At 43.1% G+C, this 27,986-nt stretch overlaps 1 protein-coding gene across 1 annotated transcript in view; it reads left to right on the top strand.

The window, feature by feature from the left end:
* The window catches only part of nbas (NBAS subunit of NRZ tethering complex), a 188,844-nt gene that overhangs the window by 108,438 nt on the left and 52,420 nt on the right, over positions 1 to 27,986 (top strand). The window contains exons 42-46 of the mRNA XM_030405478.1: positions 6,326 to 6,549; positions 6,845 to 6,955; positions 16,725 to 16,975; positions 22,340 to 22,680; positions 24,492 to 24,716. Of these exons, the coding sequence (XP_030261338.1) occupies positions 6,326 to 6,549; positions 6,845 to 6,955; positions 16,725 to 16,975; positions 22,340 to 22,680; positions 24,492 to 24,716 (1,152 nt within the window). The remainder of the gene's footprint in view (positions 1 to 6,325; positions 6,550 to 6,844; positions 6,956 to 16,724; positions 16,976 to 22,339; positions 22,681 to 24,491; positions 24,717 to 27,986) is intronic.

The following is a 27,986-nucleotide window of genomic DNA, read 5'->3' as shown; positions in this document are numbered from 1 at the left end:
TCTGACCTTTATCAACCCTCCTGTATTGATCTGTACTGATCAATGATTGAATGTACATACTTTTTACAAGATTATATCCATCCAGGAAAAAATCTGTGCCTTTGTCTTCATTAATCCATGTTTCCGACACTGCAATGATGGTGAAAGGGGTTTTGAAGTGATTTAGGTATTCCTTGATGTGGCCGAAGTTGGTATATAGACTCCTGCTGTTAAAGTGAATTAGAGACAGTTTCCCGTCCATCTCAGCGCTGTCTCTGTATTGAACTTCAGTATAATACTTGCAATTCCCAGTCATGTTGAAACAGAAGTGATTATCCGGGTCTATTCCTTCGTTCGGGTCAGATAAGGTATGATTCACATGTTGATTTGTAATGAAGTCCACACTTCCTATTATTGTTGCATGATGCCACATTCCCAGATGTCTTATTCTTTGGTATCTATGATGTTGACATAAACAAACAAAAACAACGGCTGAAACTATGAAAATGAGACTAAAGTTGAAATAAATCGAATAAATACCACTTCCTACTTGACCATAATCCCTGAAATGCTACTTAATTTGTTGCTAACTTGAAGCTAATTGAGCCATCATTAGTGTTTTTATTTAGAACATTTGGCTGTGTTTCAGGAATCTTTGTCTGCAAGCGTGTGTTAATAGTACTGTGGCTTTTTAAATCAAGTGACCTCAGAAACCGTTTGATCCATTTTCAAATATAGTCTTTTTTAGTCTTTTTAAATTACTTTGTACTTTACTAGTTACAGACTTTGTTCAGCTCTCTGCCTGCCGAAGATTCTGTTGGCCACTATTGACTTTCAAGGTCTTTTAACTGTTGCTTTCCCATTCGATTATGGCTCCCAGGCATGACGGAACAGCACTGGGCTCAATGACACGGAGGCTGGGTTTCCATTATTCCCTGGGGCATAATGAGCCGATTTCCACTTGCTTGCACTGGAAGTTTTCATTATACCGACTAAAGTGCTTGTTTGCGGAATAGAAGCGCTCTTTACCGTAATTGTTCTGCTGGCGGTGTTTACACGATATTGCACAGTAGCCTGTGTTTATGTAAGTGTTCGGGTCTGTTTACCTGGGCTTGTCAATGTTTTAATGTGTACGTGTTTCCTTGATTGCGTGTATTCTCGTGTGTGTGTGCGTGTGTGTGCATGCGCATGCGTGCGTGTGTGTGTGTGAAACTTCTTGTGCTAAGCGTAATTGTAGCTGTGAATGTGTAGCCACTGTACAGCAATGTGCTGAGCAAAGAGATTGAGATTTTTCACTCAGCCATTTAGCTTCGCCTGCAGTCGCCATTCTCTCACTGAGTATTGATCACTCACACTCACTCACACACACACACACACACACAAACATTAAAGGCATTTAAAGCATACACAGTTGTGCCACAGACACACAGAGCGTGACGTTAAGATTATGTCATGCAGAAAAACTGCTTAGCTTTTTGAACATCACATTACGACATTCAGATTTGAATCATTGCTAGATGCTTTGCTTTCAGGTCACATACTCAGATGGAGTCGGTCAATTGGAAAGAATACTTTCACCTTTATGAGGTATATCAATTTTTATTTACTTTTTTTTTTTTTTTTAAACTCTACCTAAAGGAAATCTTGTCGGTTTTTCAGACTACTAAGTTTACCAAAGCACTGTATTAGGAGCAAAGATGAAAGTTTTCCTAATAGTGTGGAGGATCACTTGATAAAACAGCACTCTGCCTACATCTATTGACATTTTGTGTTGCCTGCGGTCATTGGAGATGCTTTTCAATTCATGGCCACAACAGGATTCAAGCTGCCGGTTGCGGGAGCTGACCTTGGATGTGCCAGACCACTGAGCCAACTCCCTGTTGTTGAATTGACTGGAATAATGAGTGAGACTGAATGACTTCCCCCATCATGGAAAAGCACCACGGACCCAGTGACTTTCGCTTTTCTCTTTTCGTACAAATTGTGCACTTGTACAAATTGTACCCTTGTACCACAATCATTAGCAGTCTATATTTTACTCATGGGAGCCCTGTAGAGCAGAGTAGCAGCAGAAAGGGCCCTATTAGACAAATATGCACTCTGAATGCACTGTTGCAGCTGACTGGAAAGGTTTGAGACCAAGTAGTCTCTAAACCGTTGATTAGATGCACAGGGTTGGCTGTGCTAAGTTACTCCTGTTACTCTTGCTTGTTTATCTGTAATCGTCTTGGCAGGCTTGTATCTTGCTTGTGATCAGTCCCCTTCGTGGTGCTTTATGACCCACCATGCAACCGAGCCTGTTTATGGAGTGATTATTCTGTTCAAACCGGTGCCCATTTCTTCTCCCCCTTGCATTACTCCTAATTATGTACACATATTGTACACAACGTTTGTAGAATTAGTACTAATGAGGCCACTGACTGTATAGCCAAGTGTTAGGCATGACATAAACACAACTCATTAAGATCATTACTAGCTTACTCTCTGGAGAGGAAAGGCATGTCTGCTTCTCTGTAACCTCTCTGTGATCTCTACCACACAAAGGCCCAGAGTGAGAGACATGTGTTTAAAAACTAGGTTAGCTTGAATGGTTTTTGCGAGTGTGTGTGGCATTAATGATTTGTTGATAGCACATGCTGAATAGTATCACACTGAGTATCTAACAGATTTGTGGGCCTGTGTATTGGACCGTTTTTGATTATAAGACTATGAATTCATACTTATAGGCTTATATCGTCTGACTGCCAGACTGATTATGTGTATGTATTGTTCATCACATTAGGGATGGCAATGTTGTTTGGACAGTTGGTCCTTCTGTCAGACCATTTTGGTCCAGGCTGAAAACACCAAACAACTTTTGGACATCTGCGACCATGAAATTTAGCTCCAACAGTCACGCTCCCCAGAGTATGACTCTAATGATTTCAGTCTTCCCCTGACTTTTCCGCGAGCAACCATTAGGTTTACAATCTCAGAAACAAATTTAATGATTTTCATGACATTTGGTAAAGATATTCAAGCTCCTCAGAGGATGCACCCTTACTAACTTTAAATTTCCCTTGACTTATCTACCTCGCACCACCAGCAAGTCAGTTACATCCGGTACGAAGTGAACTAACTTGACATCTACTTGTTGGAATGGCACGAAATTTGGTACCGACATTCATGGATGCCAGATGATGAATTAAAAGGGATTGAATGTTGTTTCGAAGGCCTATTATTCTGACACCCCAATAGTCCAAAATTGTCCCATTGGACATTGTAAGCCAACTTGTTGAAGCGCCAAAACTAATTGGTTAGGTTTAGGAAAAGATTATGGTTTGTTCACAGTTTCAACAGTCAAACAGTTCAGCTCGACGTCGAGCTCTGAAGAAGCCTGACGATGATCGCTTCATTTGAATCAGGTGTGTTGGAGCAGGGAAACATCTAGAAATGCATTGATAACAAATCCCAAATTATATTTACTCCACACCACAATGTTAGCATTCCCATTTTAAGCATGTTAGCATGCTGGCATGTCACTCAAACCACCACTAGCATTTCTGTAGATACTTCATCTTAGGATTTAAATTGTATACTCTGGCTTTTACCTTGGTTTTTCACAACAGAGCAGCCTATTTTTGTACTCCAATGGCTGAAATAATAATCCTCTAATCTGCCAATACATATATAAACATGTTCATATTCATGTTTTTTGAGCCTATGAAAGTACCATCCACAGTCAAAACAGGAGGTGGTGAAAGTAAAACAATACTGCATGATGTAATATTAACTTTTATTCAAAGGCAAACACAGTTACTGTAATAATGTTTGATTTCGAATATTTATTCAGACAGCTTTGGGAGACGGCAAAGGGATTTTGTGATGGGTGTAGACTCGGGACTGAAATATAATAACATGGGAAATTAAGATGGAAAATGAGAGCGCAAGCGTGGTTGAAGAGATTTGAGACCGAGACATAGACTTTTTTATTTTTACACTGTTCCCTTTTAAGCAACATCACAGGAAGGAGGGGAGCATAGAGAAAAAGAGCCCGTGGCAGCGGTGGAATATCTGAAGGGGGGAGTTGGAGAGAGAGCTGGCTTTCCTCCCAGCTGTGTAACATCACAAAACCACCTTATGCAATTATACTTTACATACATATTATACATTCCTCCCTTTGAAGAGTGGCTTTTTAAGATACTTTGAAATTACATAAGCAAGTAATTAGATAATGTGGAGGCGACAAAAAAACTAGGAATGAGTGTTGTCTTTTCTTAATCTGAGGACTAATTGGGATTGCAAAGAATATTTATTAGAAAGACGAGGGATCCCCCACATTCATTCGTAAAAAGAGAGAGGAGAGATGAATGCAAGAAAACAAGTGAGAAATACTAGCCGGATAGCCCTTAAAGAAAAGTACTGTGGAAGAATGATGGACAGAGTGAGAGAGAGAGAATGCAAACAGTATTTCATCATGAAAGCCTTATTTCAATAAAACTCTTCAAACACCGGCCTGTCCATCACACTTCGAGCAGACTTTCTTCTCTCTCTCTGCGGTCTCCTTTGCCTGTCATTTCTTCGGTGTCTGAGAACGGCCTCCGAAAAGATGCTGGCATTACCAAATACTTTCCCACTTTTTCTCTCCCCTCCCTCCCTCCTCTCCATTACTTCCCTCCTCCTATCTCCTAGCTTATATATATCCTTACCCCCCCTCTGACTTCCTATCTATACTCACTACACTTTTAATATTCTCCCCCTTTCTACCTCTCCTCCCTCGCCCTCCCTCCCTCCTGTCCTGCTTTTGAACTGTGAATCTGCCACCCTGACTGCTGCTAAGGCCACATCTAAAGATACCCATGCTGAGAGCAGGAAGAGACACATTTGCGCACGCATACACTTGCACACATGCGCGCACACACACACACACACACACACACACACACACACACACACACACAGACACACACACACACACACACACACACACCTCTGTTTTCGAGCCCACACATTTCCAGCAGCCATAATTACCTTATGCAAATAAGATCAACAAATAAACCATCTCATCCTGCCGGGCGACAGCATATAAGATGCCAAAAAAACAAATTCAGGAGCTCATTTAATTAGAACAGAGGTGATGAGAGAGATACAACATGCACCCACCGCTCCCCGCGCATGACACTCTCAATCATAAATGTGTATCCACCGTTGAGATCCCCATAGGCCTGAATCAACGCTAGCAATTATGGTTCCTGGTACATTCACCAGTATTTTCTTGGGGTGTCGACAAAAAAAGAAAAGTCCCAGACTGGAGTCGCCGGATTTCACTCAGGTGCAGCAGTCAGTCTCTTCCTGGAAGCGAAATTGTCGAAGGAAGGCCAGGATAGTTAATCTGCCCCTGCCTTTTTCTGCCGATTTCTGAAAATTACAGTCGTTTTTGAAAATAGCCTCATTAGTTTGTCGCGACAAAGCAGAGGAGGACCTATGAAGTTGTAGATACCATGCAGTGCAGGGTGTTTGAAGCTCAGTGTGTCACAGTTTAATGATGAGCCTTAAGGGCAGGTCGAATTCGGTCAAACTTGGCTTAAACAGTGTAGCACACCTCCTGTATCGCTGTATGGGTGAGAATGGCGTTTGAAAGCAACTGAGGGGTAAAAGACAGAAAAGTTAGAGAGGAAGTAGGGAGTCCGACAATTACACCGTCATTCTCTTTTTTGGATATTATGTTAAGTGATGTACGGACGCTAACACGCCAGGTAAGATTAACTCGAGACAGAAAGGAAGTTATATATACTGTCTTTCAAAAACCTTTCATCACTGCAATTTCCTGTGAACACTAAGTGCTTTTCCACCCATTTTTATGCCTTGATGCGCATTTTCAATTGGACTATTTGAAACCCTGACTGAAATTGACAGAAATATCATGAAAAAGTCTACACGCTTGACTGAGGCGGAAAAGTTGGTGCATTTTAGAATCCTCATTTTTTTTATTCCAGTGTTGGAGGTGACAGGATTTATGTGCGCATACCCCTAAATTGTGAGAGTAGGGACAGTTGCGATGGGAAATGGGCTCAACTTATAAAATGCTTTCTTTTAGTTTTAGCAACCTCTCAAAGTTGGTTGGCAGACGCTACCATGCACGGTGCCACCTGATCATCAGGAGCGATAACCATTCATATGCACTCTGACACGTCGATGGAAAATCAACCAGGAGTGGACTTTAGGGTTCAGTTTCTTGCTCAAGGACATGTAGACCGCAGGGGGCAGGGATCTAACCACCGACCTCCTAACTGAGGCCACCAGCATGATATAACATGTTCAGCAGCTGCTGGTGTCTTAATGTGAGAATCATTCTGCTTTTTCGCAGGCTGACCCAAAGGAGATGATACGATTGGTCACGCAGCATGTGTCCGCGTATTCTGATTGGCCAGAGGAGCTGCAGAAGTTAATCGGCCAGCTGCGAGTGTACAACGAGCGTCTGACCGACTTCACCCAGGCCCAGGTGTTGCAGGGGCTGGGCCGTGGAGTGGACGTCCAGCGCTTCAGCTCCGACTCCGACTACAAGAAGGAGACCATACTGGGCCTCACAGAGTAAGTAGGGAATCGACTGAAATGGAATATACCATGTAGAAATTAACTTTGAGTTCAGTTGACCCATTAGTGGGGTTAGGGGTTGAATATTGGACCCGATAATTGCCCAGGCCGGTAAAAGGTCGATCCCTTAGATGCAGTGGGTTCCTAATGTCATCAGTAAGCTGTGCTTCATTTGGTCTACATTTGATCATTCACCTGCACATGATTGAGAGTGATGGCTCTTTCTGCTTCTGTGAAATGAAGTCTGATCATTATTTTCCTCCTCTCTGCATGTGTGTCCTTATGTGTTCAGGACGCTGGATGACGGCGTGTACAAAATCGCTCTGTCTTTGGCGAAGCGCTACAGTGTTCCTCTATGGGAGGTCTACATGACTCACCTCGAGTTCCTCTTTACAGATAGCGGGTACAAGCACACACACACGCACACACACACACACGTTTACAATCACCCTACATAACCTCTCCCTGGGCGTTTTTCATTTCATTTCACTCATCTGCGTCTGTTAGTTCACATCACTTTTGTCATCTCATCAATTGGAAATATTTAGTCTGTCAGTATGCATGGAAAAGGCCTCTGAACTGCATTTGTGTTTAGATAACGAAACATTTTGTGCTTATGTGCTCACACATCTAGTAGGTTTTGTCTGTGCACACGTCCTTTCCCCTCCTGTATTTAAAATTCTGAAAAGTGAAATGAAAAAATTTAAGTTGCACCACTGCCTCCTGAATTATGACAAAACTCGCCTACATAAAAAGCATACTCAAAGCACCCTAGGGTAAATCAAACATGTTGTGAATTTTATTTTTTTTTTTCGTGGCAGAGAGGACGTGAGTGTGTCAGAGTCTATTTCCATAATTTATTTGCTCTCTGACTTCATAGCTGGGGATCTGACTAGCTCTGCACCTTTCCTTGTTTTAATAGAATGCCTTTTCAGCAGAGTCGAGATGTATGTGAGTACGTGTGTGTTTGCGTGCACACGTGTGTGCATCTGTGATAAATATCCCCCTGTCGCATTCTGATATAAGGAAATGTTTTATGGACTCCACTTAACGATAAATTACAGCCTCTACCGTCTTTGAGCCCGACCACGGCCGCTGCTGCTGCTGTGTGCGAGTTTCGACCAAAATCTCAAGATCATGACAAATGTGTGAAGAATATTCATGCTATAATCTTGACTGGAAGCATCTGGAAAGTGCGATTGATTTAACGGATGGATGGACACAGGGGCTGATATGAATAGAGCAGGCCGGGGAAGACTTAAAGGAAAAGACGCATTCAGGCAGAAGCACGCGTGAGAAATGGAATTTAGACTTTTATTGATCCCTACAGGGAAATACATTCTTTGCATTTTACTCAATGCGTAGGACCAGCAGCCAGCCGCAGTGCAGTGCCCTGGGATCGAGTCGAACTCTGAGGCCAGTACTTGGGTTAAAGGCAACAACGAGAGCCTTCCTAATGCATTACATTTGTTTTACATTAAGTTGATAGACACTTATGTCCAAAGTGGCTCAAGAGCTGTGTTCAAGGGCTAGATGTCATTAACAATGGGAAGTGCAACCCTCCCAAATAAATAACTCAAAGAGTGTTAGAAAGCCTGCGGCCAAAGGCAGTGACTCTTATGGCCTAAATTCACTGGGGAGGTCATTCCACCAAAGTTGCGTCAGAACAGAGAAGAGCATTGATTTTGATGAGAGGCTGTAAGGTGTTCTGAGTGATGGGACGGCCAAACATCCAGAGATACAGTAGGGAAGCGCAAGGGTCAGGCTGGAGTGTCAGTTCTGACCTTTGCTTGGAGGAAGGAAAGAACTGAAGAGAGAGACAGCTACAACGAGCCATTATAATGAAAGGAGAAGAGGAGTCAGGTTGTTTTGACACCAGACATTCAGGACTCCCTTCAGAGGCCCCATGGCAGATGCTGTAGCTGATGTAGTCCAGGTGGGAGATGACAAGCACATGGATGAGCACTTGGGCAGCCTCCCTAGTGAGGAAGGGGGAACTCTTCTTGATTCCTGATGTTGTACAGATGGAACCTCCAGCAGCAAGCTGCTGCAGTCAACATCTGGAGTCAAACCTTCATGTCCAGTTAGACAATGCCAATCTTTCATACGCTGGTCAGCCACAACATTAAAACCACTGGCAGGTGAAGTGAGTAACATTGATCAACTCATTACAATACCCTGTTCTCCTGGGAAACCTAGGGGCCTGGCATCCATGGGATACCACTTGACACACACCACCCATCCTCCCAAGTAGGACATTGTGACCTGCCACACCACAAAAATTGCCTAGGAATGACCCTAGGAATGTGACAAAGAGCTCAAGGTTCAAGGTTGATCTGATCCCAAAATTCCCTGCATCTGAATCTGACAAGCCCTTGTGGGCTTTGCAGGAACAAGTGGATCCATGGGGGCCTAACCCCCCAACCCACAACCCAAATGATCCAGTGCAAGTGTCCCAATGCCAGACACGACAGGACAGCCCCTAAAGTCTTGTGTCTCTGCCTCCATGGGTCAGTGGGGTTTTGGCAACACAAGGGCAACCTGCACAATATACAGCAGGTGGTTTTAATGTTGTGGCTGAACTGTATATTTGTTTGAGAAAACCCAGAAAGATGGGCAATGCTCCACATAGAAAGGACCACTGTCACAAGTAGTAAGAAAATCTGTACTAATAAATTAATTGTAATTGCAATCTGGCCAATATCTGACCCAAAAAAAGCACCAGCAGGAAACCAAAGAAGAGTGAGTAGAGTTGAGCCAAGTTTAACATAAAACAGGTTGTAGAGAAAGGTCATTAGGTGGAGAAATCCCCACGGACTCCCAAGTGTGCAGGGAGGGGACGGGGGAGGGGAGGACAGGCCAGATAGATGGAGGAAGATGAGATGGATGATAGAGCCAGAGTGTCCCTGAGACAGTCCTATTAACACAGAATGAATGCTTTAGAGGAGTCAGTGCACTGCTAAACACCACCGCCATCAGCTGTTCTTTATGCACGTTGGTCTTTGTAGATGTACTCGGGAGCCCTTTAGGGACACGAATGTCTGACAGTTTTATTGACATTTTAAGGACAGCTATTAAACCATTTGAATGACTTGTTCGAAAAAACAGAGTGTATTGATGTGTTTCTCTGCCAATTCACTTGTACTCCATCTATGTTCTTTATTTAAAAAAAAACATTCTCCCCTAGCTCACCCATCCAGATGTGAATTTTGTCCAACTTAGTGTAAATGCATGTGTCAGAGTGTCTGTAGAAGAACTAAACATTGGGTTGGCATGGATTTGTAGTTTTAGGTCTTCATGTCAGGATTCAGATGATGAATCAGGGTACACGAATGCCATGTCCCACATCAGCTGATCCAAACAAACATCAGGTTTGACATTTCAAACATCACGTTTGACATTTCAAACAACGCAGCTCCGAGCTCCTCATTTCAGTTTCAGTTTCGGTTCCTCACCAGTTGTGCTGCTTATTCTCCAGATCAGTGATCCTGCCCATGATGAGAAATAAATAGTCTTTTGTGGCACCTTCCTTTTTGTGACTCATCCTCGAGATTGTGATTCGCTTTGCACCTAATGAGGGATCCTCAGAGACAGAGGATGCCTTTAAATTCCGTTCAGCTATTTTCAACCGTACATGCGGTGACCTCATCTGACAAATTAAGGATAATATTATACATTGACAGCCTTGTACACTTTACAGTCAGAACTGTTCAGAATAGGCTCATTTTGTCTGTGAACACAAGAGTGGAAATACGGATTGTGAAGACCCTTCAAATAAGCTCAATAAGCCTTTTCCTTTTATGAAGTCCACCTCATTTTAACCTACTGTGCTCTGTCTACACTGAGCACTTGCCACTTTAACCTCCCAGGGACACTGTGGCATGCAAATTATATCGCTACTTTAGAAACTGCAGTCACCCCTGCCACAGCACCGTTCCCCCTCTTCTCTCTGTCACTGCAGTTGGTTCAAAGCCTCTTTCTTTCCCGTCTTGTTATATGTTCTGGATTTTGATTTGTTTAGTGCAAAATATGAGTTATTAGGAAGATATTCACTGCTGATTTTCTGTGTCAGCTCATCCTTTGGCATATGCATGAAGCTGTCTAGCTGTCACTGTAAAAATACATACTGTCGTCTGCATCATATGCTTCTAGACATACAACATAATTATCTCAAACGTTTTCCTTGCATTCACTCACCGCACACACGCATCTTGCTGTGTGATCATTTGAGTGTGCTTAGCATGCTGATGAGCTTCCCTGCCGAGAATATAAAAGAGCATTTGTAGCCTTCAGTGGAACTGTGGACCATGCAGTTTCCACGCACAGGTTAGTGTTAGTACAGTGTGTGTTCAGCTGCAGTTGTTTCGTGCTGTTGGTTCTGATCTTTAGGGGGTTATTGACTTCCTGTCCACAGAAACCCTGCAAGGTTTGAGCCTTGAGCATGACCATGACCTGGAGCATGATCGAAGCATGCTTCTCGGAGTCATGAGGGAGAACCAGGGAGAGCATGACGTGGAGCGATAAATGCAGCTGTGTACAACACTATTTCCGCCTGAGCTGAAACAGGGGCTACTTTATACAGGACTGGCGAGGTGGGCAATCAGGTCTGACAACTGAAACACAGCAGTCATTCCATTTATGCCATCAGCTCCTCATTTAACCTGCTGTTTCTAACAGCCACATGCCAATGTTGACTGGCTCAGCTGCTTTTCCCTCCATAATTTCAGCCTCTCTCAGGTCTGTGTTTGTTAGTATCTGTGCAAACATATTTTGTTTGTTTTAAATGATATATACTGCTTAGCAACATTAAAGAACTAACAAGTGAAGTGAGTAACATGGATCATCTTGTTAAATACAATGTTCTGCTGGGAAACTTTTGTTCATGACACTCATATGGATGTTATTTTGACACACACCACCTACCCAAACACTGTTGCAGAAGAGAACTGCTCAGTAACGCCCCCAAGAACATGACAAAGAGCTGACAAAGCTTCGTCCTAGCCTCTAAACTCCCCAGATCTCAGCTTGATTGAGCATCTATTGGACGAGCCTGAACAAGGGATGGGCCGATGAACCATGCCATTGTCCATATCCGGTGGCTGACGGGGATTGACTACTGAGCCCTGACCATCATAACATTGCGATTTGAAAAACCCCCTCCAGAGTTTGTCCCTTCAGACTTGCAAGGCAGGAGTTTTTTTGTGTAAGTGATGTGGGAGATAAAATGAAAAGAGGTTTGTTACTGCTCAGTTCACTAATATTACGTCCCAGTCCCATTTATTATTTTCTTATCAAACCGGCTCAGTTGGTCGAACCCAAGATGCTCATTTACATTGATGGCAGCTGTGTTTCTTTTAAGTGTTTATTAGAGATGCACCGTTCGATCGGCAACCGATTCGCAATCGGCCGATAATGCCCCTATCGGTTTTGATAGGAGTTCTCAAAATAGATCACATCAGGCCGATCAGATGACGTTTAAGTATAAAGACAGCGCATTAACTGCATGCAGGGAGGGAATTTCATGGCCGCCGTTGCCCCGCACTTTGGCCTTGATGCCCCGTAAAAAAAAATCCTTCATACGGCCGCAGTGGCCTCTGTGCCCCTGGCCCGGTCAGCGTAGCGAGCTTGCCTTTAATTACAGCCACCTGAGTGCACAGTAGTCACTCACAGTAACTTCAGTGAGTCCGCGGTTCACGCAGGTGGAGTCTCATCATCACGATGATTGCACGTGAAAGCCTCTCAAACAGCAGCAGCGTCTCAAAACAGAAGTACGAAACTTACAGCACAGGTGTGAAAGCGAGCGCAGCCGGTTTTGACATGATACGTAACTGACGTATGTGGTAGGATTTAGTCCGGTAAAGTTGGAAATATATTCACAGATTCGAACTTCCCGGATGAATAACTCATAAGTGAAACCTTGCTAAAACACAAACGACGGCTCTTTTCTACCGTAGTAAGGTAGACAACCAGCTACAACCGTATGTTAATCAAAACGAGCGACTGGACATTAACTCTGGTCTATATGATCAGCCGGCTGTGAGACGAGGGCGCAGGGACCGTCTACAAAGTGCAACACCGAAAAGAGAAACTACAAAAAATTCAATAACTTCACTATTATTCAGAGTGTAGTGTCACCAAAATCACTCCACACATCAGTGGCCCCCTGCTGGTAATTCTACAATTTTTTGTTTGGGAAAAAATGTGCTTTGCCATAATTTTGGGGAATTTCTATTGGGAGAAACATTCAGTAACACTAATATTCAGTGAGGTGTCACAAAACCCACCTCACCCTAACCCTACTTAACAAAAACTACTTTCTAATGTAACTTTAACTTGATTTTGGTATAAAAAAATGTTTTAATACACAATCCATGTCTTATTATAAATTAGGATGTTATGGTATCAGTCTGAAAGGTAAAACAACACATTTTACTCAGTGGCCTTTGTGCCCTGTCATGTGGCCTTGGTGCCCCTGAAAAAAAAAGTGAAGGCCAAATGGACTTGCCCCTAAAATGACAAAATTCTCACCCTGACTGCATGCATTCCCACTAGTAAGCTACAGTTACTCTATGTAAGCTGAGTCCAAGTTGTCTCTAAGAGAGTCTCTAGAGTGTGAAATATTGCACATTGCCTCAGCCTGCAATAAAACGGTGGTTAATTCATGATACTTTTTCATCTCCTAATTTTTATACTTAATAATACAATGTCAATGTTGTGTAAGAAGAATCATTAATTAAATATATGAAAGTTATACAAGACAGTAATATAGAAGAATTTATGGATTTGACGCTGTGATCGGTGATCGGCAATATCGTGATCGGCAGATACTGCTTTCGGTGATCGGTGATTGGTGATCGGCCCCAAAAATTCTGATCGGTGCATCTCTAGTGTTTATCTCAATAGTGCCTTGTTATTTGCATTTTGTTAGCTCAGATTCATCTGTGTAGCAAGCCTGCAAAGTTTGTGCCAAGCTTCAAGAGCTTCAAAAGAGCTCAAGGTGACCTGGCCTCCAAATTCCTCAGATGTCAATTCAACCATTCATCCATGGGACTGGCCTGATCAAGTCTGATCCATAGTGACCCCATCACACAAACTACCTGATCAGCCACCGATGCCATGACGGCAGACACCATAGCATTTACCGAGGTCCTGTATCCATGCCTAAATGGGTCGCAGCTAAGTCTGATCCACTGTGGTACCATCATGCATCAGACTTCGTCGGCATGTCCCCCAGATGATTGATCAGATTGGAATCTGGGGAATTTGGAGGCCAGGTCAACGCCTTGAGCTCTTTGTCACGACCTTGGGCCATCCCTGAACAGTTGTTGTGGTGTGTCAGGATGCATTATTATGCCGGAGGGACTGCTGCCATTGGGACGTACTGTTGCCATAAGGTGTTGTACTTTGTCTGCAACAATGTTTGGGCGGGTTGTGCATGTTAAGTGACATCCACATAAATGGCAGGATCCAATATTCCCCAGCAGAGCCTTCCATTGTAACAAGATGATCATTGTTATTCCTTTCAAATGTTTGTGGTTTGAATGTTGTGGCTGATTGGTGTAGGTGTTGCAGAGATAAAGACCCTTTCAGACCCAGCACAGGGATGTATGTCGGACACGTGATCTGCCTCTCTTTGCTGGTTACAGGGGACAATTTTCTCTGCTGGTTGAGTCCTTCAGGTAGGGCTACAGTGGGAAACAGCCGTGACTGCAGTGCTGGGTAATTAGCAACTCCTGCCCTGTGGCAACTCTGAGGGATCACACCACCGCAACGCTCAACAGCAATGTCTTTGCCCATCCCAATGTCTCACTGCGAGTCTTACGCTCATAGTGAAACCGATTCATGGAGGCCCCACACTGGATTGGACTACTATGTGGCCTGCCCCTAAGGATCAACAATCTGTTTTTGCAGATGGTGTTTGAGGACTTTGGTGTTGGTGCGTGTTCGGTGTGTGTGCCAATGTACCAAAAAATATGGTCCCACATTGTTAAAGTGTGTCAGCTGTAAGCCTCTCGCGAAAAGAATATTTTTGATGGCCATTGTCCTTGACTGAACCCACAGCACAAACACGCATTTACAACCCCCTGCTGTGCAGTAATTTTTAGGCAAATTAGCAGCACAGATCATAAAAAAAATATTTACAGCTTGCATAAATTCTGACAACAATGATGTGCTGAATAATCATCACTGCTCTGCCAAAGCTCACCCAGTCTTTAATTCCGTCTGTCAGATTACCACAGCAATTAAATATGCTTCTGAAATTAAGAATATTAGAAGCCTATTTTTGTTTGGACATGTTGCAAGAGACAACAAACAGAATATGGTAATATGAGACAGGGGGGAAGGGGGTAAGGAATGAGAGAGGATAGGCACAGCACAGAGAATGAGGGATACTCCACCGGATTCCTTGCTCCGGCTTTAGAAACGAACAACAACAAAAAAGATTGTAATGAGAAGCTCCTGATACTGCAGCCACATGAGCACAACATAGATGGAGTGGCGAACTGAGAAAATACCCCCGAGCGGGCTGCAGTACAGTTATAAAATCTGCGGGACAAAGAGATGCTAAAGAGAAGAGGTGCTCACAACATCAGCAAAAAAAGTGGCACTAAACACCTTTTTGACATTGGGCTTTGAAGAAATACAGTAACACGCTCAACTAAAAACAGAGCCTGACAAGAATACTGGGTACAATCCTCCAGTCACAACTGTCTGTACGTCTGCCAAGGAAAAGGCCTCTCTAAAAGTCCTACCTGGACAAGTTGCTGCCTCGCTTTCCATTATTCCATGTGCTTTCACTCACATTGGAGCAAACGTGATTAAATAGTAAAACATCAGTCTTTGATTGGGGTCTCAAGCTGCCTGTGAGCGTGTGCACTTAGGCAAGAGATGGGAGGAAAAGTGACTGAGAGAGGCTTTACTTAGAGTTGCTTCTTCTGTTGACTCCAGTCTTATTCGAGCCCCTGTTGCGAGGATGATTAGTGTTATTTACATTATTGAGCTTATTGTCAGCCGCCTGCACACTACCACCGCTGTCTATATTTTTTTCATTAGCGAAAAGCCTCCGAGCTAGCTCTGATGGAGCGCCTAGAGGAAACATCGTCCTCTTTGATGTCGTCCCGTTTCAAGAGATAAACAGACTGGCTCTCACAGTGACACACTCCCAGACAGCCGCAGATTGCTCAGAGCCCCTCTGCGACTACCAGCGACGTGCTTCCCCTTCGCCTTCGCCTTTTTCCTTCTTTGTATCTTTCCTTGTTTAACCTTTGTTTGCAGTTCTCTGAGGATTTTTCGCTAGTCTCTCTGGTGTTTTTGCTTGTGTTCTTTTCACTTGTCCTCTCATTCCCCAAAACCACCTGCTGCTGCTGACTCTGAGTTCTGTGGTGAAAACGTGTTTTGTGAGAAGCAAAGCAACTCGAACAAATCGCTGAATAGGTTTCCGCACAGATTGCTTTCCCCCTCTGAACATTTTTTTTCGCTTAGCATTTCCGAATGCTTTTTTCTCTCACACCCTCTCTTGCTTTTCTCTCTGTCCTCCCTTTTTAACACCATCCCCATTTTGACTGTTTTCATGTCAGCGCTGACCAAGTTCTCAAATGTATTCTCGGTAATAATCTACGTAATCCCCATCTTTTTTATTTTTTCGACAGGCTGTATCTTTTGTGATAAGCCTGCAGATCTCTGCGCTGCCTTCGCACTGCTGTTTTCAAATGCTGTTTTGCAACCAAATAGTCTCCAGTGCTGGTTGTCTTCTTCTTTTGATTTTTTTCTTGATGAAATTTGTTTTTTGTGTGTCTGAATTGCTGTTTTCCTCTTATCTTCTTCAGACATGGTGGCTACTGCTGCTTATGTGAACAACTTAGATCTTAATTTGTTTTTGTTTTTTTACCCCAAACAAACTGCTGTCTCTGATGCCAGAAAGTAACTGTAAAGTGTTTCACATCCTGTGTACCAACGGATATTTTCCATAGAGAAGACATATCTCACACAGCAGGCATTCGCAACAGCAAAATGTAAAAGCTTTGAACTTGGGATATGGATTATCTTTGTGTGTTTATATTGCTATGAAAACTTTATGGATTATGACGTTCCGTGTGGAATTGTCAAAAACGTTGAGTTTTATTCTCTTCTCATTTTTTTCCCTCCCTCTCCTCCTCTCCCTCCTCATCCAGTCTGTCCACCAAAGATATTGAATCCCGGAGTGAGTCCCTCGGTCTGTTTGACACTTTGAAGTGCAACCCTCAGGCATTTTACCGCCACATGACCAAGTACGTTCTGCCTACTGTGGAGGGAACCGATCAGGCCCGCCTGCTCTACTATTACACCTTGCTAGACGCTGCAGGCTGCGAGCCTTTCGTCACCACCATCATCAAGCCAGAATCCCACGTCAAACTGCTCAAGAAGCTTCGAGCTGTGGCCAGTGGTGAGACAGTTGTTTTTCCCTATCAAATGAAATGCAGATGATATTACGATGTGATGAGTTTTGTTTGTAGTCAGCACCTACATGACGTCTGGCAGGTTGTTACAGACCTGGTATTTGTATTAACGGCAGAGGTGTTGCTCTCAGAAACTGTGGGCGCCAAATTGTACAAAATAACAAATTCTACACAATGTTGCTTGAATTGTCTCAACAATTAAAATCAGATGTGTTAAGATGGTGAGCTAATAATCAATCAATGATAACTTAAATGTGAGGACTTGCCTTGCTTGCCTTTTTTATATCATTCATGACACCAAATGAAGAGTCTTTTGGGTTTTGGACTGTTGATTGAACAAAAGAAGTAATCTAAAGACGGTGCTTAAGGCTCTTGGAGATGGTGATGAGCATTTATCACATTTTCTTTGACATTTTATAGACTTAACAATCGGCACAGTAGGTAAGAATTTGCATTTGAAATGTTCCAAAATTTTCAGCAGAATGTGAAGAAATAACAGTTCTGATATTATGTCAAAGACATCTGTGTATTGGGTTGCAGACTTAACAGTTTGGGCCAATGCCACCACAGCCAACCAATTCTCTCATGCAGCCATCTATGTAGGAGGTAATTTAATTAAGAATGGAGCCAATTTGGCGGCCAGCAATGGCACTGCTTAGAAAAACCTATCTGAGTCACACTGTCTCTAATGATACAGTGTTAACAAACAGCCAGTCACTTACAGTAATGCTGTTTCTGAGATTCCAGAGAATGCACCTGTATTGTTCCTGGAAAATCAGCCCCAAGCCTTTAATGTCACTTGAACATTTTCCCTCCTGACATGATTGATGACTCGCATGCAGATGTTGACATTCCTTAGAGTACATAGATAAGCTCGACTCACTGTCATGTAGAATCTTAAAAACATATAACAGCTGACACCTTTCTGGCCCAAGATAACACTGGCAAAACCCCTTATACTTCTTTGTAAGTGATAACACACCTATACGTCACATGTTATCTTTTACCTCTGCCACATCTTGTCCTGTGATCTGATCTTATTCGAAACCTCCCATTCTCCTCCAGCTCACGTTAGTTTCCAGGATTGAAAAGTAACAGGATTGAAACAACAGCTTTTCACATATTCCCTGTAAATGACAAGTGAAGCAATCCACCTCTGAATTAGTTGTCAGTCTACCTAACATTCCGAGCTCCCGCAACAGCGACGGCAAGGCAGAAAGGTGCTGTTTCCACTTACATTTCTGTGGCAGCGCCCTCTCCAAGGACGTCATGTCCAGGTTGTAGCATGTCACCGGTTCAGCGGTCCGGCTAGAGCGCTCAAACTTTGTTGTGTGCGGGTGGAGGTGGTGTCACTTCCCGATGAAGTTCAGCAAAGGTCAGCCAGGTGTCAGCTGTGTTTTCACGCCTCACTTCCTCCCTCTGCTCCTGATAACACCCCAGCTTATACCGGTGACACATGTCTTCACACACACACACACACACACACACACACACACACACACACACACACACACACATACACACACACACACCTCACATCAAGACTTAGATGCATTTAAATGAATAAAAATGCACTTTAAGCTCAGACTGCTGCTGCTACATTTTTAGTTTTGCTCACACTTACCTTAGCACATTACACTATATAAGCAGGTGAGTTCTTGCTAAACAACTAATCAAACTTAGTGGTCATTTGTAGGCTCCTTGATTTCAGACACGGGTAGATAAAGGCTGGTTTCTCAGTTTTGCCGGAGGACCTTCACTTTTGCCAGCTAAAAAGACATACTGTTAGATGATGTCATTAGTCATAGCTAGCTTGCTAATTCAGCAAACCGTAGCTCTGTGCGGTGGTTTAAAACATGGTCTCAACAAAGCACAGTAAAGCATTCATCTCTGTTAATGTTGGCTGGATTTGTTGGAGTGTAAACTTCCCCAGATCCAATTCACGTTATTCCTAGATCCCATGATACTAATCCTCTGACTAAGAGCAATTTGGTGTGGCGGATTATTCATTTATGAAGATCTAGGTTAACGACTTTATTGAATGAAATATTTGAAAATGTCACTTATAAGCATTTCCCCCATATCCTACCAAGTTAAACAGCAGGACAGAACTACTAACGTTAGCTTAAACTATGATAGCACTCAGAACCACACAGTGGGAAATTAGTGGATTCAGTGGATTTGCTTGTCATGAACAAGGCAACCTGAAACCCCATAAACTAATGTAATGAGATTTTGTATTGGTAGCCCAAGTAGGACACGATTATATGAGGGTTTTGACTCTCAAAAAATGTATCCACCATTTTTACAGCTGCTTTTCAAAATGTAAGCTTATAGGAAAAAGACTTTTTGTGCCCCAGACCATCACATGACGTATTAAAAGGTTTGGGGGCATAGTTGATTGAGATTGAGAAGATTGACATCTCTTTCTTGTGATCACCTTGCGCATACTTCTCTGCAAATATACAAACAAGTTCAGGCTATAATATAATACACAGCATTGAGGCAGAGTTTACAGAAAAGAGAAACATAAACTAAGCTTGTTGAGCTAATTTAGCTGTGTGCTAGTTGTCTCCTAACTATGCAGTGAAGATGTTTATTTCAGTGCGATACATCTGGTGTCGTGATGTCAGCCCATATAACCTCCTCATAAACAGAAATAAATTATAGCAAAACTATTACAGTTACATTACTTTACATTAAAGATATACATGAGGTGTCCCAGTAAAAGCCATGTCAGTGAGTGAGCATGTACAACGCCCAGAGCCCGGAAACTGGGTCACCTCAAAAAAATGTAGCCATCTTTGATGTTATTAATTAATGAGAACTCAAAATGTCTGCTGTGGAAAAATGGTCCATAGGAGGTGAATGTCCTGTGGTGACCACGAACACGCTTCAACATGCTCAGCTCTAATTGGACAGTCGCTGCTGAGGGAGGGGGTTTATATCACTGTCAGTCGCAGAAGATGTTAAACAGCACTTTACACATTAGCACTCACACACACAGTCAATGCGTATATATACTTCACAAAAGGGAGTAGTACACATGTCCTGGCAGAAATATGGACTTTGTGACATTAACACTTACAAACTAACACTCTCTTTTGCTCTGTGTGTCTCTCTCTCTCTCACACACACACAGTCACAAACACGTTTACGCAAACCTAACCCACAACATTCGTGCTCTTGTAGCGAAATTGACACACAGGCTGTCGCGGTGCGTCTCCAGGGCCACCGACTTTCTACTAACACTCCAAATAAGACACAACATTACTCATCTGCACACACAGGCACACTTACAAACGCTGCAGAGACAGGTGGTGTGTGTCCAATACTCATCACAATTTTCCGACACAGCACCAGGTGACTGTCTGAGAGGGCTCTCCTGAGGAAGGGGATGAGATACTGCTTGGTGTGTAGAGGAGACAGAGGCAGACAGAGGAGTGGGTGGGGCAGGGGACAGACGGGGAGAGAGAGTACATGTGTAAGTGCATGTAACTCTTATCTGCAGTTAAAGTGTCCGTCTGGGCCTGTCTGAAAGTATTGTGTGTGTGTGTGTGTGTGTGTGTGTGTGTATGTGTGTGTGTGTGTGTGTGTGAGGGATTCCGAGCAGCGTTGACAGAGCCCTCCCCACAGGCATACCAGTGTTAAATATTTAAAGCCCAGACAGGCTGTGGTGTTGCCACAGTAATGTGTCGGTCTGATAGCGCTGGAGAGAGCGCGCCACTTGCTCTCTGCCTCGCACATACACAAACGCACACATATATGCACACACATGCAATGTACTGCAGTGGGAGTAGATATGATGCACACAGACAGATCCCACAGACAGACGGTACACCTTTGCATGCGGACGCAGACAGAGCGGCAGCACTTTGACACACACTCTTGGTGGATCACATCAACCTCTTTTCATTTCTGTCTCATGATGGAATACAGAACAACCTCAGCATATTTCACTTGCATTATCTCGCGACTGCTGCACACATACTACAGTATATGTGACTACAGCATTGCAGTATGTACGGTATACATAGTATAAAGTGCTTTCAAATTGGCTCCTCTTATGTAAAGTGCCACTTTCTGAACAGTGGAGCGTCGGATACGCTGTAGGAGTTTGAAGGCTAGGCTTCCTCACACAATGCAGCTATTACATTCTGTCCTTTGCACGTAAACATATACACTGTTTATGTGCTATAGTATTGTATGCACAATGCCTGAAAATAACTTTTTGTTGTTGTCTCTGCATTTTAAAGATAAACAGTAAATTGGTTATTACTAGCGATGTAACGGCACTATCACAATAACCAGTAGAAAGTGCTACAGGAAGAAAATACCAATGTCAACATACATCTAGAGTCGTACTACATATTCTCCCCATTACCTGTTTTGTTTTTATTCCATCTTGATCATATTTTTATGTGATTCGCCGAGTTTTAGAGACATCGGACGTAGAGCTGTCCTCCTTCTCTCCGACATAATGGAACCATGTGGCACTTGGCTCTCGATGCTCAAAGCACCAAAAAACTAAATTTGAAAGAAGTAATGTCCCGGTTAAACAAGATAATCTGAAGACGGAAGCATGCATGGACTCAGCCAGCTAAATTGAGGAGGATGCCATTAATGTTGTCAGGAGCACAAGCCTCTCGTCCATGAGGAGATGCACGCTTCCTTCTGTGCGGTGATACTCTTGGCAGGTGTAGTTGTCTGCTCACAACAAGGTCTGTGGATCATTTTGAGTAACCAGGTCACGAATTCTGGAAAAGAGACATTGCTGTTGAGTTTTTGCATTTAAACACTTTTTTTTTTTAGCTTTGAGCACAACAAGCTGAGTGCCATCTTGTTCCATTATATTCAAGAGAGGGCAGACATCTCTACAGCCGCTTAACTTGACAACTGACATGAAAACAATCTTGATGGATAAATAGTACAACAGCTAAGAGGAAAAATATATATTTTTTATGCCTTCACGTCAGCAGCTATTTTAGCCGGAATCGTTGTGTTTTTGGGTTGTTTGTCCATCGTATCTTTTGAACACGATATATCAAAAACGCTTTGAGAGAATTTATGTAAAATGGGCACAAATGTTGACTTTGGCTCAAGGATGAATTGATTAGATTTTGGTGGTCCAAGTTCAAAGGTCAAGGTCACTGTGATCTTATGGTGTCCCATTCTTTAACATCCTCTTGGAATCAAGGATGAGCTGATTCGATGTTGGTGGTTAAAGGTCAAAGTTCAAGTTCATTTCTGGCCTTCACTGAATGATGTGATAATTATGACAAAACTTTACACAAATTACATTTTATATCCAAAAGGTCAACTTCTCTGTGGCATCAATATTCCCCCTGCAGGTCTGAACTACCATAAGCTGACTGATGAATCGTCGGATCCTCTGGCCACTCTCCAACCAGTTCTGACCAGTCAGAACGTGCTGTCCATCTCTAAACTTGCTAATCGGCTTCCCGTGCCTGGTGAAGGAGGGGCCACGGTCTCAGCCAGTGCAGTCCACGCAGTGTGGCTGCAGAAGCTCTTTTGGAAAGGTGACCCCCAGTTGCTAAAGAGACCCCCACAGGGCGACCAGGACTACCTCCATGCGTATGACACCTGCGCCAAGTACCTGGACAGGCTGGTGCCTGCCGATTCTGTCCGCTTCCTGGACAGCATCACCTTCTCGCCTGATGCAGCCGAACAAGTAAGCCTAAATTTCGTCTTATGTGGTTTTACATTTATTTTTTCCTGAATCCAGCCAGCTTTTTTTAAATAGGAATTAATGTTAATCAGACAAAAAAAGTAGTGTGGCATAGTAGAGTATGAAGGAGGCTTTATTTTCTATTACCATCTTAGGCAGAAACTGGTGGGAGTTTGGCCGACAGACAATTTGTAATTGCAGCACAGAAGGTACTGTAGTCGGTTCCAGGCAGCCACCCAGATGGGATTCATATTGTCTTGTACCAAGGATTTCCAATCACTACATCAAACTGCCACATTGCTCACTCCGTGCTCTTCATCGTCTGACCGGTCGTCTCTCATAACCCCCGGCTCAATTTTTGGAACGTCAAAAGCCCTTTCCTAATTTTAAATATATTATTATGTTCACATCCGCACTCTGTCGCCTCCCAGCACATACCAGTCATGATTTATAAAAGAAATTATAGAATTGCACAAGAAATGTCAGCCACATAATTACAGCTCTCTGAAAAATTGTCCTGCTGAGGACTTAAAGTGCCTCAGCGCACCTTATCAATACTAGCCCACTGTTTTTTCTTTTTTTTTTTTTTATACTCTCACACCCCTGCCCCCCCGTCCAGACCTTTCTTCTTCTTTTGTCGTGTGCACCCTCTCGTTCACTGTGACTCCACCGGAGCTAATTGATCCCTCTCTACTTCAGCGCCAATTAAACTCCAATTCCCAGCAGGCACTATTTTCCCACTGTGCTTTTTAACATGCAGATTACCTCTCAGAAACCCACTGTCTGCTTCCTCCCTTTCCCATTTTTTTTTAATCCTTATGGAACCCTCAAAGAGAAAATCTTAACCCATCTCACTGCTAGGAATCCATCTGACCTTTTACACCCCCATCCCCCCCACGATGGAATAATCCATTTCCCACCGGGCCGAGGGCTGAGAAGGACTACTGGGAGTTAGCTTACCTCCTTTTGGACATATATTTTGAAGGGAGACAGACTGCTGGCATTTTCGCCTTCTTTGAAATATCGATCTTCGATAGTGTCTTTAGTGGAATCATCCTCACTCGCTCAACCCCTCAGCCAAACTCAGCTTGCCCTTTGATGCCGGCTACAACTAACAGAATAGCGGACTATGTACATCCTCACGCTCAAATACATACACACAAAGACAAATTTTATGGTGGTATGCTGGTATGATTCTCCATTTGAGTTATCAACCTGTCCATCGAAAGAAAAGTGCTGTCAGTCTGACTCCAGATATCTAACAAATGCAGAAGTCAGAGGAGCAAGTGACCGAGAGTGTGGCTGAGTTAGTGGAGACTGTGAAGTTGGATGATTTATAGGTGTCTTCTTGGTCTGAATGTGTGTGTGTGTGTGTGTGTGTGTGTGTGTGTGTGTGTGTGTGTGTGTGTGTGTGTGTGTGTGTGTGTGTGTGTGTGTGTGTGTCGGCGCCTTTCCATGCAAGAGAGTAAAACCTCCCCCCGCCAAAGGCCCCTCTCTTCTCCCCATGAATGGTTAACCTGCTCTCACTGAATAGAATCAATTACACCAGGCTTCCAGCTATGATCTCCCTCACACTCACACACACACACTCCTCATACACATGCTACTCAAGTTCCTGATGGTATTTTTTTTGCACAGATAGATCGGGTTATACCTGCCTCTGTTCAACGTGTTAAAGTCTGAAATTAATGTACATAACTTGTGCACCTTTCTCTCCCTCTCTCCGCTCCATTTGACTTGCTTTCCCTTATCCGGTTCCTCCCTTTCCTCATTCCGTTCCCACCATCCATCCATGCGTCCAATCCCATCTCCAGCTGAGCATCCAGGCAAGGTCGGAGGTGATAAAGCGAGCCACCAAAGCCCTGCGCCAGCTGGGTGAGAAGAGCAGGAAGAGAGGAGGCGACAGTAGCGGGGAGCAGGAAGGGACGGACCCAGCAGCGATGACTTTTGATGAGGCTCTGGCACACCTGCAGCAATCACAGGCCCACCTGGACACCCTGAGTCATGCCTTCATTCTGTCACTCAAAGACAGCCAGCAGGTAGACCCCATCTGCCAGACACTTAAGCGTCCTTATTTTTTAAAAGGGAGAAATCCTCTTTGTGTAAACATGTGGTAAATGATTGGTTAACAGAACACACACAGTTCAATAGAGATGTCCCTGCTGTTTAATGCTGTTAAATAGCCACCCAGATTGCTTATTGTTGATATACGAGGGACAATACAAGATTTATATACTGTACCAGATATAGCTAAAAGCTAAGTCATCTGTTGTCCCTCGGCAGAGGCCGCCAATTATGTGCAGGTTACAGAGGAGAGGGATCAGTTGTATTAAATCCAAACCCTACGATTTGTAAATAAAACAAAAAACATATGAAAATCTAAGAAATGAAATAACAGGAAAGCAACACTAAATTCCCGCTCGGGCACACAACAGAGTGCGGCTTGTGCTGCATTTTTCGAGTCAGAGACAGTTGTAAATGAGCCCAACCTCAACTTGACAGGTGCTCCGACTGGAGCCGGATGCAGTTAATGTAAGCTAAAGCACTGAGTTTGTGTTACCCTGCCATGGTTATAGACATGCTTTAAAGCAGTTGTGTCACAGTGTCAATTCAGCCTATTTTGAAAGCACCATTTCAGTCGTTCAAACTTAGTATTCTTATTGCCTAAACCCAACCAAGTATTTTTGTTTCTAAACCTATTCAAGTATTTTAGCTTTAAAGCACTACCAATCAAGCCTAAAATGTATATTTTCACTAAAAGAACTTGAAAGCACCAATACAACTGACCAAACCATACCTGAGCCCATACACCTTTTAATTTTTTTTTCCAAATGTGTCCGAGCTCTTGCACACACCATCAGCAATCCCAGCACCTTTAGAAAACAAAAAGTTCATCCACACAACAAATTACCAACCAAACACTCAGATTATTTGCTGCAGTGATGCACGGTCTTGCTTCAGTATAAACTATAACTCAGCTCAAAGCTGAAATAGGATATCATTGTAAATTATTGCTAAATCTGGTGGATATATGGAGGACAGCCATTGAAAGTGAATGCATACAACATTTTTAAAATATTGTTAGTCTTAGCAAGAAAAGTTAAATATGTGCTTGCTCCACATAAACAGACCTAGCTTCATCAGATTCATGAACATGATGAAAAACTTAATTAATTAATCCACAGACATATAAGAACTTCTATTCACTTTTGTTTTTATTCCTGAAAGGGCAGACGTCTTACTCTGCTTGAAGCTTATCACCTTCTCTGTGATAACGACTGTGACATACTGTAACACTCATCTACACGGCACACATTGTTCATTTTCATGTCTTTCTTTTCTTTAATGAACAAGTAAGTTGACTCAATAGTGATTCTCCCGAACTCTTTGGATAAAGTGACTCACTCACAGTGTTTAAGACACACACACACACTGGATCCCTCACATCCTGTTCCCTTGGCTGTTCATTGCGTCACCTTGAGATGAACATTCTGATCATGTCTGTATGTCTGTGTACGTGTGTGTGTGTTAGTGTTGTATATTTCCGGGGTGGTTCTGCTTGACTAAGCTCTTCCCAGCCTCACTGGGACTAGTCAAGGGTATATTAATGTAAATCTACGGTCTGCTGTTTCAAATGAGCCCCACTGCCACATGGCCGTATATACAGTACGTACACCGTTCTGTATCTCATTAAGCAAAGTCACACTGACTTACTCCACTGTCATCTCCCTGTGGCTGTGTGTGCCAGCGTGAGCATACACAAAATGAATGTGGGGCTGGAGAGGGAGTTGCTATGCGACCACAAGAAACCTGTGAAAACTGATAATTTGTGACCCCCCACACTTGGCAAGTTTATAACATTTAACCCCCTTCTTTTTAATCTGTGTTTAAAAGCACCTATAATAGCCTGAAGACATAAGCATTACTTGCCTTTAGGCTTAAGTTACAGGTGCGCGCGCGCACACACACACACATACACACACACACACACACACACACACAAATACACACACACACAGTCCAACCTTTACAATGTAACTTCCCTTCTACCGGTGCAGCAAGCGATTGTATCCTTGGAGATAGATAAAAAGGATATAAGAACCAGGAAAGGGCAGATAGGTAGAGAAAGATAGATAGAAAGAGCCCTGTAGGCTCTGTTTGGCTATACTGCGGTCATTTATCAAGTGTACGTGACCAGCTGCTGGAAATAATAGTGGAACGTAGCGGAATCCACCACAGGCGCCTTGACCTGCCATGAGGGCAGCAATTTACACACTGCGGATATTATATATGATATAATGGTTTAGTGTTTGTAAAAGCCCGGCTCAGTATTCAGAGAAAAGCTGTGAAAAGATAACTGTACTCTGAACTAATAAGTATCTTGAGTTGGCACAGTTTCTTTATTAAAACCTTCCTGTTTTTCTTATGATAGCATATATAATTAAATCAAATTCTATAGAATACTTAAAAAGTATGAAAACCATGCCTGTGACTGTTGGGCTTCGTATTGTTGTAGCATGCAAAAGCACAACCATGGTGCTAAAAAACAATATCTCTTCAAGGCATCGGGCCTTTTATTTGATAGTGTCAGGAGAAAGATGACAGGAAATGAGGGGTGAGAGGCGATGGGAAATAACATGCAGCGAAGATCCCTGGCTGGATGACATTGAGGCTCATGGTTGGCTTTTCAAACCCTGCATAGTCCGATATTGCCGTGTTCGCGTTGTTGCCGGAACATCATAAATAAAGTTTCTTCAGGGCCATCATTGCAACCGACCAAAGTTGGCCTTTGTAACAGACGTTTAACTTTGCGGAAGGGTGTATTCAAATCAACAATCTTTTCTCCTGAACCTAAACCTAACCTAAATATTTTTGATGCCTAATTTTAACCATACAGCAACAGAAAACTGGAAAGAAACAGAAAATATTAAAGTTGTCCGAGTAGAAAAAACTGCAAAGGCCCAACCGCCACACTCATCCAGTATCAAATAAAACATATTAAAATCCGCTGGATCCATATTTTTATTTGTATTGTCATGAAAGTCTCACTCATACTGTATACACCAGGCACCTTAATACACCAGAAAAGATCCATGCATTATTACTTGAGAAAATTTAAAAAATGTAGGGTCTTTTCTGAACCGATACACATCCACCATCCAAGTTTTGGGGAAAACCAACAAACAGGTTACCTCCTTAGTGGAGATGATAACCATTGAACAGTATATTGTAGCCCCTGTCTCCTGGATGAGAGTGCTGCACTCAACCCATGGAGCCGCAGCAGCTTGCTCGTATTGCGCACTTAGGAA

This window comes from Sparus aurata, chromosome 22, assembly GCF_900880675.1.
Source record: "Sparus aurata chromosome 22, fSpaAur1.1, whole genome shotgun sequence".
Taxonomy (NCBI): Eukaryota; Metazoa; Chordata; class Actinopteri; order Spariformes; family Sparidae; genus Sparus; species Sparus aurata.
The sequence above is the reverse complement of the archived record's forward strand: the minus strand, read 5'-3'. Positions and strand labels throughout refer to the sequence as shown.